We start from the raw sequence: 19,290 nt of genomic DNA, 5'->3' as shown, positions 1-19,290 counted from the left end.
AAAGATACAGAGAAGAGAAAACTCTGAGACTATATAATTCATATGAAAACTGGTCTCAGGATATAAATGTAATCATAAACCGGGGTGAAGGGGAGATCATGAAAGTGGTTTTCTTATCTGGTTTGGGGTTGTGGGATAGGGTTCCATTCTTATCTCATCTGCTTAGGGCCTTCCAGAATAGGAATACAGAAAAGAAGAGAAGAAGGAAGGTTTGTGGATTCATCCTATAAGAGACTATTCCAATCTAAGGGGAGAATAAGAACAAATATTTATTGAGTGCTATGTGCTAAGTGTTTCACATGAATTATCTTTTGGTGGTGGTGGGGAGGTCATATAATATATAATAGTAAGGTTTTTTCTCTTTTCTTTTTTTTTTTTAACGTTTATTTATTTTTGAGACAGACAGAGACAGAGCACGAATGGGGGAGGGTCAGAGAGAGGGAGACACAGAATCGGAAGCAGGCTCCAGGCTCTGAGCTGTCAGCACAGAGCCCAATGCAGGGCTCGAACTCACGGACCGCAAGATCATGACCTGAGCCGAAGTCGGCCGCCTAACCGACTGAGCCACCCAGGTGCCCCTATAATAGTAAGTTTTTTAAGTTTTTACCAATCCCCCTTTCCACGTCCCCCCTGGTACCCCTCAGTTTTTTCTCTATAGTTAAGAGTCTGTTTCTTGGTCTCTCTCTTTTTTCCCCCTTTGCTCATTTGTTTAGTTTGTTAAATCCCACATATGAGTGAAATCATATGGCATTTGTCTTTCTCTGACTGACTTAGGAAATCTTGCTTATTGCAACGCATGGAAGAAGCTAGAGAGTATTATGGGTGAAATAAGTCAGTCAGGTGATTTATCTTAACTGAATACTCACAACGATCCTTAAAGAAGGTACTCTTATCATTCCCATTTCACAGATAATGAAACTGAGACTCAGGGTCATATGGCTGGCAGGTGGCAACTCTGGCACATGAACCCTCTGGTTAGCCACTACCCTATACTGCCTGCTGCAGAAAATGTCCTTGGCCATCTTCCTTGTGAAGTAACGGCGATTTTTAAAAAGAGCCCATCTTGATCACGTCCTTTTCTATTTAAAACCCTTCAACGGTTCCCCTTTCTTCTTGAAACAAAGCCAGACTTCTTAATGCTGTCTAAAAGCCTCTTCCTAATTTCACCCCTTGCCTACCTCTCCAGCCTCATTTCCACCATTCTCCCCCTTGCTCCAATTGCTCAGAATGTTTTCCAGTCCCTCAAAAACACCAAACTCTTCCGTTCTGGAGGTTTTGTGCAATCTGTTCCCTCTGCCTTTAACCTGCATTCTCTTCCCTTTTCCTGACTTCCTCACCTTCAGTCTCAGGAAGATGTGCCAGGCCCTCTATTAGGTGCTTCCAGAGCTTGTAGCTGCTCCCACATGTGACCACTGGGCCCTTGAAATGTGACTAGTCTGGATTCAGGTGTGAGTGTGCAGTACTTGCTTAAGTTTGAAGAGTAGATACAAGAAAAGGAGTGTAAAATATTTTGGTAATAATGTTTTACATTGGTTACATGTTGAAAAGAGAATCTTTCAAGTACCTTGGGCTAAACAAAATATATTATTAAAACTAATTTCACCTGTTTATTTTTACTTTTGAAAATGTGGCTGCTAGAACATTTTAAATTACATGCGTGACCAGCATTATTTTTTTTTTTTCAGACCGTGCTTCTTTAGGGCATCTTGTACTTCCTTTTAGTTGTAATAACTTCTTTACTTTCTGATTTTTTTTTTTTTTTTTTTTTTTTTTACCAGAGGGAAGGTCATCTCTGTTTTATTCCCCAGTGCTGAGAACAGAGGCTGGCATAGCATGCTTGAATTGTTGACATAATGTCAATGTTGACTCCTTATACTACAGTGTGAGCTATGCATAGTGACTACCTTCCAAAGAGTTCAGTATGGAAAGGGGTGAGGGAAGAGTGACTTTACGGTTGAGAAAATCTGAAAATACTACCTTAGCTAGGTAATCACAGTCAATGGTAAATCATATTGATAGTATGTATTCTTTTTTTTTTTTAATGTTTTTATTTATTTTTGAGACAGAGAGAGACAGAGCATGAGCAGGGGAGGGGCAGAGAGAAGGGGAGACACAGAATATGAAGCAGGCTCCAGGCTCTGAGCTGTCAGCACAGAGCCTGACGTGGGGCTCGAACTCACAATCTGTGAGATCATGACCTGAGACCAAGTCGGACGCTCAACCGACTATCAGGCGCCCCGATAGTATGTATTCTTAATGTGATGTGATGAAAGTGGACTATAACTTTGTGGTCTTTCCCCCAAAACCCATAATCTGAGGCTAATCTTGAAAAAATATATCAGACAAATCACAACTGAGGAACATTCTCTAAAATGCCTGATCACTATCCCTCAAATCTGTCAAAGTCATCAAAGCAAGGAAAGTCTGCGAAACTGTAGTAGCCAAAAAAGAGCCTAAGGAGACATGGTCACTAAATGTAAAGTGATATTGTGGATGGGATAGTGGAACAGAAAAAGGATACCACATAAAAACAAAGGAGATCTGTAAACAATGGTCTTCAGCTAATGATAATGTAGCAAATTGGTTCATAAAAACAATGCTGAAACATGAAAAACTTCCAACCCATAATTCTCTGTCCAGTGAAAATATCCTTTAGGAATTAAGGTAAAATAGAGACATTTTCAGATGAAGGGAAATTCAGTAGAATTCATATCCAGCAGACCTGTTCTACAAGAATTTCTAAAGGAAGTTCTTCAGACAGAAGGGAAATAATACCACAGGGAATCTTAGAACATCAAAAATGAAGGAAGAACAACAGCGAAGTGACCAAAAATAATCCCAGAAACAGGAAGGGGATTGTGTGAAAAACCTAGCCTTGACAAGATATGGCTGAGACAATATTAAATAATAAAAAAGTATTTTAAAAAACTTGATTGAAAAAAAGTAGAATATTAAACTATACATGCAGTATGAACTAAATTTTGTTTCTATATGTGTATTTGTTTCTATATGTTAAAAACAGAAACATACAGAACTCTGGATGGTGGCATCTATGAGAGATTTTTAAAAATACTTTTATGTTTCCAAATATTCACCATAAGCATTATTACATTTATGATCCGTAAGAGATAACCATTATTTAAAAAATTCACTGTCTCACTAGATTTCATTTGAGACTCTTAGCATAAACATTTCCTTTTGGGCACACAATATAAGCTTCAATGATTCATCTGAATGTAAATTTGGCTCATTGGGTTTAAAGACTTAAAATCAAATAGATAAAAAAGAAGAATTCCTGTAATATTCTAGGACAAATAGGATTGCTTATGTCATCTACTGGTTCAGAACCCACATCTAAGTAGCTCAAAAGATTTAACAAGATCAAATCTTGTTAATTTCCACATCATACATGTTAAGACAGTGAAAAAGAGATTATGATTCTGACTGAATGGAATGCGTGGAATTTCTAAAGCACAATGCGTATTGCAATCAAAGCTATTGCAAAATGTGATGTCAACATTATTCTCATAAGTCTTCTGTCCTATTTCTTCATAAACAAGAGATGAAGACTAACCCTAAATGAGATATTGATTGCATTATGATGTTATCTGAGTACACCAGAGGAAGGGGACTGATTTTTTTAGCAGTCAGCTAAATGTGCCTCCCTGAGGAGAAGGAGTGAACAGGTACTATTTCCTGTTCCCCTTCATTAGGTCACAGACTTTCTCCCCATCTTCAGACCTGAGCCCACAGTGGTATCTCACCCACACTGGCTTAGAGTTGGAATGAAGGGGCCACCCTATGCACACTAGGTCTCAGTCAGTGTCTTTCCCCAAGGTTTTCTAACTGTAGTTGCTGGGGAAGAACCAGGGACTGGTGGTGGCCATGTTTACAGGCTTGCAGAGAAGTAGAAAGAAGTAGAGGCTTTGGCTTCTGTTAGCAGAGGGCCATCTCCACACCTGCTCTTCCTGTGGACTGGGGATGTGAGTCTTCAACTTCCCCTCTTGTTTGCTTTTGAGGAGGCCTGATATGGATTTCTGTCACCTGTAATTTATGTAGTCTGACGTTATACAGTAACTTAGTAACTGCATTCTTATGAAGAGGGAGAATGTCGGGGGGTGAATAATACAACATTTTCTTGGAAATCCTTTGCGTTCAAGTGACATGGTTCTTACAATGCACAGACAACGTTAGCACTTAACTCCAATCTCTGTCAGTAGCATTCTGATATAATTATCTGTTTACCTACTTCCCTCCTAAGCTGTTTAGGCTGTTAGGCTGTTTGCTCTTTGAAGTCAAGAATTAGTTTTATTGGACTTGACATCTCTAGAGCCAAAGCATGTGGCTGTATGGCACGTAGTAGGCACTTAATAAATGTTAGTTGATTTTAAAAGGATTACATAAAATATGATCACTTTTCATCCTATTATGGAATTATTTCTTTCCTTCAAACTTTATTAATTGGAAGTTTGTGGCTAGGCTGGAAAAATTAATTTATTTTTAAAAAGGGGGTTATTAGTCCATTTAGTAGTATAAGAAACTATAAAAGAGAATGATTATAAGCTAATTAAGAAAGCAAATTGTTTCAAGCAGGCCATAGCCATTTAAAATCACTGATTCATATAGGAATAATTTGTGGGCTCAGTTACAAAAACCATCCCTCTACCTATTCATTAAATTAGGTCCCTGAGGATGTCTATTGAGCAACGCTTTGTTAGCTTGATTCATTTACTATTTGTACTTGATATATTCCATAAATCAACCTTTTATTAATTTGAAAGGTGATATCTGCAGTTGTATACAGAGTTTACTTACAAACATAAATTATCTTAAAATCTACAAAATGTAATGTGGGGGGGGGATGAACTTAATAAAATCCTTGCTGATTTTTGTCTCATTATTTTTATTTTTTTCAGACACATTCTAATTTTATTCATGCCCCAGGCATATGCTACTTAGTATAAATACCCAACATTTAATCTCATTTTCACTCTCTGATGTTTATTATCATTAACTATCGGCTGGACAGAGGGAGAGTACAAAAGCCTAATTATATCCCTGGATGCTTTCTAGTACAGTGACCTTCAAACCAGGTCTCCAAACTCCCCTAATCCTCAGCTTTCCCTTTTATAGTTGTTGGCAACTGCATACTTCCATGTGGTCAGGGCCCAAACCCTGAAGGTGTCTTTAACTCCTCTCCTACTCTCTCACCTCACATTTCATCCATCACTCTTATTTTCAAATCCATCCAGAATGCAACACTTCCCACACCTCTCCTGCAAGCACACCATCGTCACTCTCTCTCCAGGAGGCACCACTGGAGGTACCACTAGCTGCCTAGGAGTCAAAGAATTCAATGACCTTGCTATTTAAAACTATTTCCTTCTCATCTGCTGGTTTGTGTGAATGAGATTTCACAGCACTTACCCATATAATATCTAAGAAGAAGAACAGAATTGATGTTAAACCCATTGCAGATATATAACGAATTCATTTTTAGAAAGCATCCAAGGCATTCAATGAAGCATTTCCAATAATAATTTACTTTAATATTTAGTAATTGCTTATAAAAATCTATAAAATATTTATTTTACTTTGACAGTTGTGTACTACTACTGTCATAACTCGGGCCAGAAGAAAAATTTTCACAGACAGCTATAGTCATAAGAAAAATTTAAAATTTACTTACTTCTTTTTGATACATGAAAGTATAAAAGGGCAATCAAGAAGAAACTTTCAATCATAAAAATGCATCACAACATGGAGATGCCATTTAACTCTGGACAGGTTACATTTGAACAGTTAACATGAAGAAAAATTATCTTCTATTTTAAGACACTGTTATGTTTGAGCCTTTGTTCTTGCTGTTGACTCTGTATGTTAACTAACGTATTGACATAATTAAAAGGTAATTTGTTCTGGAAAAAATACATTACAATAAATTCTGTGGGGGAAATACAGCAGGAACATGATTTAAAGGAGGAAAAGAAATAACATAATATTGCTAATCGTTAAAGAAGAGTGTGTTTACAGTTTTTAAAAATGGTGACTAGCAAATTGTTTCTCGTAATGCCTAACTCTGGTATAATACACAGTAAACATTCTATAAAAATTTGTTGATTCATAGAATCACTTCTTGGGAAAATCTGTTTGATTTACAGGATTGGAACTCAGTATCTTTCTATGGACTTGCAAACCAGATACCCCTTCTTTCAGGAAAGTCAAATATCAACATATTAGATTAGAAGACATAAATAGAGGAATGAATGAGATGGATATTCTGACTAATTTGAAAGTTTCCAAGTAGTAGGTATTTTACAAAAGAAAATAACATTTACTATTAATATTTCCACTTCCACTTTCATGCAAGCATTTCGTGCCATGTAACTGAAACTTCAGCTTTAAGATTAGACATGCAGAAACACGGGGATGGCCACCAGAGGGAGCCCAAGTGTTTTTCTGAATAAACCACACACCAAAGAGAAAAGAAAATCGAAACCATAAAGGAAGGAGTGGGGCGGGAAGGCCCACTATTACCTGTTTCAGTCACTTAAAAGAATTTCTTGTTGAATGACATAGCTATTTTTGCATTTATGCTACAAATTCTTTTAGTAGGCGGTTGTACATTGCAATGCTTTGACACTTTTAGGAGAATTGGTTAAACATATATTTAAAAATCTCACATACCCTAAAACTAGAAGGTCCAGGGTAGACTGCCGTGAAAACATCCATAATGTTCTGCTGTGCCCCCAAACAAGCCAGGCCCCTTCTCCAGCTTATCTTCATGTTCCTGTTCTTATTCTATCCTGGTCCATCTTTGTAGTCAACTCTGGGTGTGGTTTCCTCACTTTGTTTGGAACTGGGCTATCAAATTACAGCACTGAGTGAGCACTTGGTATGACATGGGAATTTTTCATTCTCCTGGCTGAGCCAAATTACATGGACATTAAGATGAACGACTTTCCATTTGGCATCCTGCAGTCTTCCTAGAACAGAGAACTGGACCGAGTCCTAACAGGATTCAAGAGAACCTCTATATGGCTTCCCCAGAACCAATCTCCACTTAAATCGAACCCACTGGCCAACCTCAGTGATCCCCTATCCAGGTTGGAGAGATGGCCTGGGGCTGAGGCTACAGACAGGGGTGTGATCTTGTTTAGAATTAAGCACCAGGGAGGTTTAATAAGTTCTAAATTTGAGCGGTACGGAGTTTTGGAATTTTCCCATGCCTTATCTTATTTGATCTCCCAATAATCCTTTTACTCTGATAGGTAAGGGATCGCCATTTTGTTGATGAGAAAACTGTAGCTCAGGGAAGTGAGTAACTTACTTGTTTCGTGTCGCCCCTGTTAAGCGTCAAGGACAGAAACTGATGCATTTCTGGGGACACAGACTATAACAATGAACAGGTATTAATTCAGTCATATTCATGTCTTCTGGGATAGAAAATTATCACCCTCCTTTTCCCTCATGTTACAAGTGAGTGAAAAGCATCACAGACATGAATTTAGTGACTTAGCACTTGTTTTACCCAGTATTTCCATGGTATGTTTTCCTAAGTAGTTTTTTCATGTCTGGATGGGATAATTTTATCACATATGCAAATAAATTAGCACAAACAAATTAAATTCCACAAGATTAGATCCTTTGCCGAATGCTGCTGGATTTAACATGCTTATTAATGCTCAAAAGCATTCTTACTAAATTTGACAATGATACCCAATTGGGTGGGGGTGGCTGGCCCTTAGGAGAAGTGGAATAAAATTTAAAGTGGCCTTGACAAATGAAAAAGTTAAAGGACAAAATTCAATAGGCAACACTGCAGAGTGATTCATTCGAAAGAAGGGTGTGTGGAGGGCAGGGGTGGGGGCTTGGGGAGAAACAAAGGAGAATCACAGAAATAAGGGAGCACTGCCTGGGCAATTACAGAAGAAAAGGAGTTGGAGATTAGAGTGAACAATAGGTTCCAAAGATATTAGCAATCTAGATCTGTCATTTTTACTGGGAAGTACAACTAGGGGGAAATTCAAAGTGAATCCCCATTCACACTTCTAAAATAGACCAAGTTTTAGGGATAAAAGTGCGTTTGCTTGGGACCCTGAAATACCTGGAGCTTGGAAACCAGGTCTTGATGACTTTGAAAGGGATACTACAAACTACAGTGTTTAAAATAATGGAAAGTTTTTATTTTAGATCTGATGAAATTAGCCTCAAAAGAGAAAATTCTGGATCTCTGTTCCTTTATTTATGCAATGCTCTTGGCCTGGAATATTCTTTCCCTTCCACCTGAGTAACATCTACTTTCCATCAAGAGTGGACACAGGCATTTCTTCTTCTGTGAAGCCTGCTCTGAACCCCTCCCCCTCTCCCCAAGAACTGCACAGAATGTGTCTCCCATGAGTCTCCTGAAAGTACATATCGGGCGCCAGCACTGGCTAACCACTTGGAATAAATCATTTCATTAATCCTTCTGGAAGCCTCCTGGGGCAAGACACTGCTATTATTTCCACTGTAGATGGAAACAGAGAAGTAACTGACCTGTGCACCTTCACACAGTTAGTATGTGGCAGAGTTGTGACCGTAACTCAAGCCTGAAGAGCTCCTAAGCTCACGTCCTCATGCCACGCTCTCCCGACCATAGGTCCCACGACTTGTACTTATGTACTTATGTGTTCACACTGGCTCTAACTCCCTGAAGGAGGGGACCATGCTTTATTTATTTTCATAGCCCCACATGGGGCTTGGGATTGATCACTACATGCTTGTTAAAGATTTTCAAGAAAACAGATGGCACATTCTGTGGGTATTTCTGAGTCATTCTTTGAGGGAAAATAAAAAAATAAAACTAAGTTGAAGTGAACAGAATTTAAACATTTATAAAAACTGGCAACTAGAATTATGAACAATGACATCATATTAGAAAAGGTAGTTTTACAATTTCATTTTCTGGAAATTTTAAAGAATGAAAATAGCTAAATATACACATACATACATATGTATGTATTTATATATGTACGTATGTGTATATGTGCATCTATCAATCATCTATCTTCCACATAATTTTACTTAAAGGTAAAGAGAATGACTACAGAATATTTTAATATCTATTTGACACAGAATTGTTATTAGAAAAGGATCCAAATCCTAAATGACATGTAATCACTATATTAAATTTACCCAATCTGAGAACACTACAGACTTTTCTCTCCTAAACATAAGACATATTTAGCAAATAATTTGGTTTCAATTTCTCAAAACAAGAACAATAAAAATTCAGATACATCAAACAAAAATGATACCATCTAATTTATTCTCACCATCAATTGCGATAACGTGCTAGCAGCCCAAAGTTACTGGTGATGAACATAATTGCCTGTAGCACAGGATAAAATATTTCTGGAGACAGCAATATACTCTCCCGTGACTTTGAAATCAGCAGTATAGTATATTACTATCAACATGACATTGTGTTCCTTGCCCCTGCTGCTAATGGAACTGATTCTCAGCACCACGGCCAATATGGGCCTCATCTCAAGGCCATGCCATTTTTTAACGTGAAAGCAGGGAAGACGCTGTTGGCTTCAGAGACTGGGGAATCTCGTTTCTTGTATTATCACTATTTTAAACAGTTAAACACTTGGATGTTCTCTGTGATATCTTGCCCAAGTCAAATTCTGATTACACAAAAGCCTGAGGGGATGTACTCCAAGCAGGGTGAAATGTGGTAAAGCTCAGTGGCAACCCTAGGAAACCACAAGCATCGCAGCAACATTAAAAAGTTCTATTCCATTAAAGAAATCTAAGCACCGTAGAGAAACCAAAATGAGAGCACCGAAATATCCAGCAAGTTCATAATATTATAAAAATAACTCTAAACTATATGAATGAACCACCACCCCAATGCACCCCAATAAGTGCCCTTTCATCCAGGAAACTCACGGTAAGCCGGTCTTGTGAACATTGCTGAGAACATTCAGAGGTCACAAACCCATAGCTTAACTGGCAAGAGGGGGATCAGGTTTTTAGAGTGTTACCCACATTTACCGTTCACTATCTGGATAAAGGGCAATTATACATCATCTTAAAAATTCAATCAATATACCTCTGCAGGAGCTAGAGACAGAGAAGGCACCGTCAGCTTTTATAACAGGGCAGAGGACCAGATGAGACAAAAGCAGGAAGAGATTCAGCGAGGGCATTCTGCCCCATAAAATGCATAACTCACAAACACAAACACAAACATTTCTTCAGAGACCGAGAGCTGATGCTGTCCTTGGCACCTTGGACATTAAGTCACCGGTGTTTTTGCAGGAGGCGGGGCAAAGTAAGTGTTGGCTCCCTGAGCTATGTGTTCCAATAGGCCAGCTAGAGAAATGAATATTTACGCTCAACGGGAGGGACGGAGCCAGCAACACTGTCACATCTAATCTTCACTTGAGTGATAAGCGGTTTGTCCCTTCAAATCAAAATGAGCAGGTTTAGGGTTTTCTGTCCTTTGCGTGTGGTTGGTGTGCCCTCCTTTGCAGAGCCTCGCGCCTTTGGCCAGTTAACGGATGTGTCATTGCATGGCGGTGACAGCACTAGCTAGCCATCCTCACCCCAGAACAGAGAGAACTGGCTGCTGGCAGTAAACCTGTGAACTCTGGCCAAGATGTCTTGATAAGCTCTGGACGTGTATCAGTCACGTTTTAAAGCAGGACTTTAAAAATGGTTTCACAGAAAATGTTGGTTTGAATTCAGCAGGTGTTCTAAAGCTGGAGTTGAAAGGTTTTATAGGGTTTTTAGGGGGTTATCTAAGTTGTTGTTGTTGTTTTTATATTTTAAGTTTGTATGAGGATACACAGTTTCCCTTTTCTTCATCTGGCCCAGAATCATAGCCCATCTATAATGGTAAAATAAGATGTTGTTATTTAATAAGTGGGAAATATTTTGGTTTTCTTTAACCTTAAAAAAGAGCAGCAATGAATGTTATTATATTCCCCCAAAATGCCTGAAGTTCCTATCCTTTTGACCCTAATAGCTATTTTCTTCTTATTGTTGTCACCTTAATGAGAATTTTCAAGCTGTGTAAATTGTATCTTCCCTATTTGCCACTTAAAACCTATGTCTTTATAATAGATGCCAAAAATGATTCTTTATATAAATGACCCATGATTTTTTAAAGTTTGACAAACTCCTGATTTCAGTCATCTTCTTAAAATAAGACCTACCAAATAGTTTTACAAGACCCCCAAGCTTGCTCGTTACTAATTGGTAGCGTCCAGTTCTTCTAGTGCTGAGGAAACCATTGAGCTCTAAATTGATTCATGGTTTTTTTTTAATATTTTATTTAAATTCCAGTTAGCATACAGTGTAATATTAGTTTCAGGCGTACACTATAGTGATTCAACACTTCCATACAACCCCCAGTGGTCATCACAGCAAGTGCGCCCCTTAATCCCCATCACCTATTTCACCCATCCCCCTACCCACCTCCCCTCTGCTAACTGTCAATTTGCTCACTATAGTTAAGAGTCTGTATCTTGGTTTCTGTCTCTCTGTCTCTCTCTCTCTGTCTCTCGTTTTACCCCTTTGTTGCTTGTTTTGTTTCTTAAAGTACACATATGAGTGAAATTGTATGGTATTTGTCTTTTTCTGACAGACATATTTCACTTAGCATTATACTCTTAGATTCATGTATATTGCAAATGGCAAGATTCCGTTTAATGGCTGAGTAATATTCCAGTGTGTATATATATAACACCACATCTTCTTTTTGCATTCATCAGTCGATGGGCACTTGGGCTGTTTCCATAACTGACTGAATTATTGAACTGATTAGTGTTTTATATTGGGAAAGTACTCTTCCATATTTAGTAGGAACCTCACTAATCACACTGTCAACACTGTAACTGCCTTAAAAAAAAATGGGACCTCAGATGATCCTTTTGGAAACTAGATGTTTATAAATAAGGAAATGGGATTACTTTGTGATATCTTCCTGAGTCTATTTTCTGGCTCCTTCTACTTTGAGGAAGAAAACTTCTAAAATTACATAACTCCATAGCAATCGCCTGTCAAAAGGATGGAGCACAATAAGGAACAAAATCTACATAAGTAGCAGAAAATTTTAGACAAGTACATTCCTCCAAAGGGCAACTGTAACTTTCAACTATAAAGCTTTCTTGTAGTTGTGAGTTTTAGCTTCTGTGTTAAACATGGTCATTCAACAGGGCACATACAGAAGACGGAAAAATTACAACTTAAACAGATCAAAGAGAATTTATTTATAAAACCAACAGCCCCAAACAATCATAACCCTATCAAAATAGTCTGCTTTATTGGCCAAAGGGTCATTTTTCTTTTTCTTTTTAATCTTTTTTAAATGTTTATTTATTTTTGAGAGAGAGACAGAGCATGAGCAGGAGGGGGCAGAGAGAAAGAGGGAGACACAGAATCTAAAGCAGGCTCCAGGCTCTGAGCTGTCAACACAGAGCAGGACACAGGGCCTGAACTCATGAACCACGAGATCATGACCTGAGCTGAAGTCAGACACTTAATCAACTGAGCCGCCCAGGTGCCCCTCATTTTTCTAATATTTTATTAATTATTTTATAGGTTCCAGTACCCTGTGTCATCTAAAGTTAAATGATGTCCCTATCAATTACAGTAAGCAGTAAACAAAACAATCCAGCAAGTTAACTGCCAGCCCATTTGTTTCTATGAAAGTGCAATTGATGAAAAGAAAGTTCTTTTTATGCAAGGTGAGACTGTGTCTGGAAATAAAATAGAGCTGAGAGGCAGCTAAAACACCACTTACGGACGCCTAAGTATTTGGTTAAAGTTAAACATGATGATTAATGAAATCAAGAGTAGGAACTGAAAAGGAGACTATATTCTCTCCACAAAGAAGCTGCTGGACACCGAAACAATAATAGTCTAAGTGCTTTTATTTGGGTCCACAGGCATGTTATTGCTATTTAGAAACATAAAGGGAATATAAGATCACCCCACGTGTAGTTAACAGAGGTAAAGGATAAAAGAAATCATCATAACACAACTTGTCTCTTATAAAGGAAAAATTTCAATTAACACCACTTTAAGGCTCTTAAGCTTCTTTTTATCTTTCTAGAGCTTTGACTCTATTCATGAATGTCTTTCATCTCATTTGCCTTACTTTGACTGATGGCATTGAAGAGCTTTCTTAAAAGCATATGGTGACATTACATCCACTCAATTTGCTGATGGAGAAAAAGGGTGCTTTTCTGTTTGTTAGAGAATTTGACATAGAATGAATTACCCACGTAAATACAAATAAACATCCACTACAACTGATATTGGGGAGACAGCCTAGCCCCTAAATCTTCAAGGGCAATATACTGGGAACAATTCAATGTATCCGACTTCCTATAAACTTCAAATTCCTATTTTGTCACGAAGTGAGCTACATGATGACAGCTGGTACGCCTCTGCTTAGAACATTGTGCCTGTTGTCCCACTGCAGGGAGGTCCAACCTAAAGGTCACGAGGGGCCTAAGAGAGACAGAGCTTCCTTTTGAAGCTTAGAACATCTTAGACCTCCTATGGCTTGGCCATTCTGTCTCTGGCCTCCACATCACTGATGGTTCCTTGATGAGGAAGCACCAGACTCTTTCATCTTCTTTACTTGGCTAGTGATCTGTGTATTACTTGTTTTGGAGTGCTTTGGGACATCCGTATCCAAAATTGTGGCAGGATGAGTTTGTTAGTTTAGACTCTAAAGGCTCGTGCTTTGGCTTTCCATGAACCTGATTATCTAGAGCTTTGCTCAACCTACAAAGATACATATGTTATGTATAATATATATGTTATATATATATTTTTGAATATATGTATATATTTTAATAGCAAAAGATCAACAGAAAGACTCATTGCAGAAGGAATTTTAAGGAGAACCATAAAAGGCAAAAGAACAGTTACTTCATATAGAATAGGATATTTTTCAGTGGGGAAAGATCTTGAGAAAATGATACAAGTCTCGAGAAAATAATAATTACAGTAATAGTCTTAACATTTACTGAGCTCTATTGGACTCGTCTCTATGCTCTCCACAGATTATCCCATTCAATATTCATAATGGCCTTTAAGGTGGTCACAACTAACATCCACATTTAAGGATGAGGTGAAGAGGGGTGCCAGGTCGGCTCAGTCAGGTAAGTGCCCAACTCTTGATTTTGGCTTAGGTTGTGATCTCATGGTTTGTGAGCTTGAGCCCTGCGTTGGGCTCTGCACTGACAGCATGGAGCCTCCTTGGGATGTTCTCTCTCCCTCTCTTTCTGCCCCTCTCCCACTCTCTCTCTGTCTTAAGATAAATAATAAACTTAAAAAAATAAATAAAGATGAAGCAAAGATGTTTAGAGAAGTCAAGTAGCTTGTGTAAGGCCCACAGTTAGGAATTGAAATTCTCTGCTGAACCACACCAAGTGAAATTTTGGTGTGACATTTTAAGTGACATTGCTGGGTCTGGAACCCAAATCTGTGGTGGTACAACAGTGGGCCAGAATTCCCAACCAGCCCTTGAAACTAACATTATGAAAAGAAGACCTGAGGAAAGCTAGAGTAAGATCTCAGAAAAGGGATACAAATAATTTGAATTGAATTAAGATGATATCTTTGTCCACAGACACAGGATCAAAAGCAGGGAAAGGAAAAGAAAAGGTTCTGTAATGATTCCGTAATGTTGCCACTTGGGTAGAGCAATCAAGGAACACAATGATACATCTAAGAGAGCCACCAAGCATGGGTTCAAGTTAATCACTACACACTTCCATCGTTAACCCTTCCATGTTGCTGAATAAATTTAGATTCTAGTTAATATATAATTAATATTATTATTATTTACACGCAAAGCCAAAGCCATTGCACCACTACCATCCTTGAAATGTGCACCTGGTACTGGTTCTTGGAGAGATTGTCCTAAACTTGTTCTCTTACCTGTCTATCTTAAACAATTAGAGCATTTACTTATTTGCAGCTTCCGAAGAGAAGGATTGGAATTCGTGTACTTGAATACGATTAAAAAAATCAACTGACAATGAATTTCATATTTTGTATTACTACTAAGGAAAAACAACTAATTTTCTGTTTGTTGTTCGAGTAATGATTTGGTCTACTGCCATGGCTACATCGTGGGAAAAGGAAAAACACTTCGGCAATTGTACTGTTTGCCCCTAGAATAACCTTTCTTCAGACTAGTTAATATCAAGGACATGTGATGACCATGTCAGAGCAATCGACCTTCTCCTCCCTCATATTTCAAAGTGACTCACCCAAGATGCCAGAGTAAGATTAGAAAAATATTTATTGCTCTGTTGAATGTGGATGGAAGAGTTCTCTTTGTTGGTAGGGTTACTATAATTATTTTTTTACCTTATGACAGTGTTTAGAAGCTAGGCAGAGAGGGTGCTACTCACGTTCTCCTTGTCAGGAATCCCTAGAAGAAGGAGAGAGAAAGAGAGAGAGAAAGAGAGAGAGCATGAATTGTAAGACGAATCTGCAAAATGGAACTGAAATTCTTTGCTGAATCAAACCAAGTAAAATTTTGGTGGTTCCAATTTGTGTTTCCGTCAAAACTTACATCGTGCTGCTTAGAAAAACAGCAGCACCCACCAAACTCTGTAACATACATAAATCAATGAATCAGGAGCGGGGCTGTGTGCCAAACAACAAAATCTCGTAAAAATCACAGGTAAAAATCCATCTCTGATTCATTGATACTATACAAACAACTAATTCCTCTGTGTTAGGTACCAGAACACTCGGAATCTGGGACAGACATGTCAACTCTCAAGGTTGCACATACTGTATTTTTACTTTTCAAACTATCTCACAATGCTCCAAGGATTTCAACCTAGCTTCAAGTCCTACATAAAAACCACAGAACACAACTTCCATTTGGGGCAAAGCAAATTCCTGCTGCCTCCAAGTCAAGTCTGAGCATGGCAGTGTCTGTTTCCAGGGGTAACCCAGTTTTCTCAGTGAAAAAGTTAATCATCCATCCATTTACACATTTGTTCATTCATTTACAAGCATTTCATGAGCCACAGGCAGGCCCTGGTCCTTTGCACTTCCTTTGGGGCTGTTAACACTGGCTCATATGATAAGGGTAGCCAGACTGGAAGGTCCACAGCCCCAGCAGAGCTTAATGCTTCCAAGTGGCTTTATATTGGGAGATGGAACCACAGGTGGTTTGTATGTGTGGCTTGCCCCTGGGCCAGTCTGAGGTGGTCTGCGATGTAAAAATACAGTACATCCAAATTCTGAGTAAACAGCACATTCTATGTTTAATAAAGGAGTGCACAGGGTTTACACAATTGGCTTTAAAAGAACTGAGTGCCCACTTTAATAGGCAGCAGCAGGTGCGCCTGGGTGGCTCAGTCAGTTGAGCACCTGACTCTTGCTTTCAGCTCAGGTCATGATCCCAGAGTCATGGGATCGAGCCCCATATTGGGCTTCGCAGAGACCATGGAGCCTGCTTAGGATTCTCTCTCTCCCTCTCTCCCTCTTTCTCTCTCTCCCTCTCTCTCCCCGCTCTGTTCCTCTCCCCTGCTTGCACATGTACTCTCTCTCTCTCTCAAAATTAAAAAAATTTAATAGGCAGCAGTAAAGTACACAGAATGGGTAAGGGTGGAAGAGACATTCTGGAAACGCTCCCTAACTAAACTTTGAGCCCCCAAACTGAGATAGTACCAGGACATCAAAGCCCAGGCAGGAGCAGGGGGACAGAGAGAGTATTAAGGGGCATGTTTGTCATCAGTTCCCAAGTCTGTCAGAAGGAGTAAGGGTGGCCTAATGTCAGCACTTTGAAACTTTGAATCCCAGCCATCCATTCATTATTCCATCCATGTGTTCAACAACCCTTTGAAAAGACTGGAGTTGATTGTATGAGGAGATACAGGGGTATAACAGAAACTTCCTTTCTAGGAGTTTCAATAAGATACACAGTTGCACAAATCACCCTATCTGAGTGACTAGAAATTAGGGTATCTGTAGAGAAATAATACTGAAAAAATGATTTGGGGCCATGCAGGAACTTGAAAGTCGGGCTAAGACATGAGGAATCTTGGAATTTGACCTTCTGCGGCAAGCGGTGGGCAATCATTAAAATGTTTCAAGGGGCTCCTGGGTGGCTCAGTCGGTTAAGCATCCGACTTCAGCTCAGGTCATGATCTCACAGTTTGTGGGTTTGAGGCCCACGTCGGGCTCTGCACTAACAGCTCAGAGCCTGGAGCCTGCTTTGGATTCTGTGTCTCGCTCTCTCCCTCTCTGCTCCTCCCCAACTAATGCTCTTTCTCTCTCAAACATTAAAAAAGTGTTTTGAACAGAGGAAAAAGGAGGGAAGGGTCTGCTCAAACTGAAAAGACACTTACAACATAAAAATCAGATACAAGAGCGTGGTCCTTGAAGTCCAATTTGAGCAAAGAACTATAAAGACATTCAGTGGGAAAAATCTGAATATGAACTCAGCAGATGATGTTATTAAGGAAAGTCATACCAGTTATTAGGTGCGATAATGGTGTTGTAGTTGTGCATGGAAAAGTCTTTATTTTCAAAAATACCTGCCAAAGAATTTGGGGTGAAATGTGTGTATGTGATTAGAAGGAAATAAGGCAAATATTAATATTAAAATATTAAAGTGTATATAGCAATGAATAAACCCATATTTAAGTATTAAAATATTAAAGTGATGAAGATACGGATATTAACTACATCATTCCAAATGTTTGAAATTTTTCACAAGAAAAAGTAAATTTAAAAAGTTCTGTGGAAGTCAGGTATAAGTCAGGTGTAGGGTAGACCAAGGGCGAGATACTGAAGCTTCAGAGTCAGTTGAGTCATTCTTGCCCTCAGATCAAAAATGATGAGGCCCTTGGCCAGGTGGCTGCAGAGGGAACAGAAAGGAAAAAACAGGAACCCTGCAAAAGAAGGAGCAAAGGACAGGATGGGTGATTAACCTCAGTGCATACAGGTGACAGAAGGGAGGACTCCAAAATGGTTGAGGTTCAGAGCCTGGGATGGGAGGAGAACAGGGCAGATGGGAATGGAAATGTGGCTTTCAGGACAAGGGATGGGTTTTGTGGGAATCGCGATGTGTTCTGTTACTGACACTGTGACATTAAAAGGCCAGCAGAACATCCAGGTGGAAAGGGAACCAGCAGAAACAATCAAGCAGAGGTATTGGCTCGGGAAGTGTCTATCCACTGTAAGAAAGGATGGTGATGGGGAAAGTATAGAGAACAAAAGAGAAAAACAGTCAAGGGTGGACTCTTGGGTGGGACCCAAACTTCTAGCTGAGAGGAAGAAGTACCTGTGAAAGAGACAAGATGCCAAGTGGCCAGCAAGATACCAGAAAACCAGGATGATGTGGTGGAGCCTGGGGACCGAGGGAGAATGGAATCTGAACAGGGAAAGTCTTACTCAAAGTCAGAGCGATGGGGAATGTTAACGATGGAGTCTGGTGTTGGCTGGTCACTGGAGATTTTAGATGGATTGAGTCCAGAGGTGTGGGGCAGAAGCCAGAATCTAGGGGCTGAAGAGTGACTGGGGGTGAGGAAACAATAGCTCACATCACTTGGGTGCTTACTCTATGCCTGGCACCCGCTAAACACCTGATGTGTTTTGCTTCCTTTAATCCTCCCAGCAATCTTGTGAGGAAACCGAGGCATAGAGAGGTTAAGTGCCTTGCCTGAGGTCACACAGATGGGAGACAGCACAGCTAGGATTTCAACTGGAGGACTCCTCATGAGCCAGTCATCCTTACCTCAGCCAGGAAAGAAAAATCGAGCACAGGGGAGGAAAGGAAAGGAAAGAGAGACCTTGTCTTCCTGCTCGCTCCCCACCCCAAGGACAAAAGAGAAACAGAGACAGGGCAGAGGCTACACAGGAACTATGACATGGAGGGCGACGAGTGTGAGTAAGTTCCCTTACGATCTTGGTCAAGCGGGGAGGGGGATCATCTTGAGAGTGACAAGGCTGGCAGTCAGTGGGGACTGGAGGAGCTACAGAGAGGATTTGAAGGGTGACTGTCGCTGAGAAGACCCTGGTGTGGGGGGCGCCTGGGCCACTCAGTCAGTCAAGTGTCCGGCTTTTAATCCCAGCTCAGGTCTTGATTTCAGGGTCTTAAGTTCAAGCCCCACGTTGGGCTCTGCACTGGGTGTGTGAAGCCTACTTCAACAACAACAACAACAACAACAACAACAACAACAACAACAAAGAAGACCGTGGTGTGGAGGCTCTGACTGGTTCATCTCGCTGTCTAGCTGTTGAAGTACT

General features: G+C 39.6%; 1 protein-coding gene across 12 annotated transcripts in view; it reads right to left on the bottom strand.

Moving 5' to 3' along the window:
* The window catches only part of RAPGEF4 (Rap guanine nucleotide exchange factor 4), a 291,293-nt gene that overhangs the window by 107,878 nt on the left and 164,125 nt on the right, over positions 1-19,290 (bottom strand). For 11 of the 12 annotated variants that reach the window (XM_023259461.2, XM_023259462.2, XM_045033954.1 and 8 more), the window contains one exon: positions 15,432-15,451. The exons of the other annotated variant lie outside the window; for it this stretch is intronic. In XM_023259461.2, the coding sequence (XP_023115229.1) occupies positions 15,432-15,451 (20 nt within the window). The remainder of the gene's footprint in view (positions 1-15,431; positions 15,452-19,290) is intronic. 12 annotated transcript variants of the gene reach the window in all.

The sequence above is a fragment of the Felis catus genome, chromosome C1 (assembly GCF_018350175.1).
Source record: "Felis catus isolate Fca126 chromosome C1, F.catus_Fca126_mat1.0, whole genome shotgun sequence".
Lineage (NCBI taxonomy): Eukaryota > Metazoa > Chordata > Mammalia > Carnivora > Felidae > Felis > Felis catus.
Note: the sequence above shows the minus strand (reverse complement) of the source record. Positions and strands in the feature narration are given on the sequence as shown.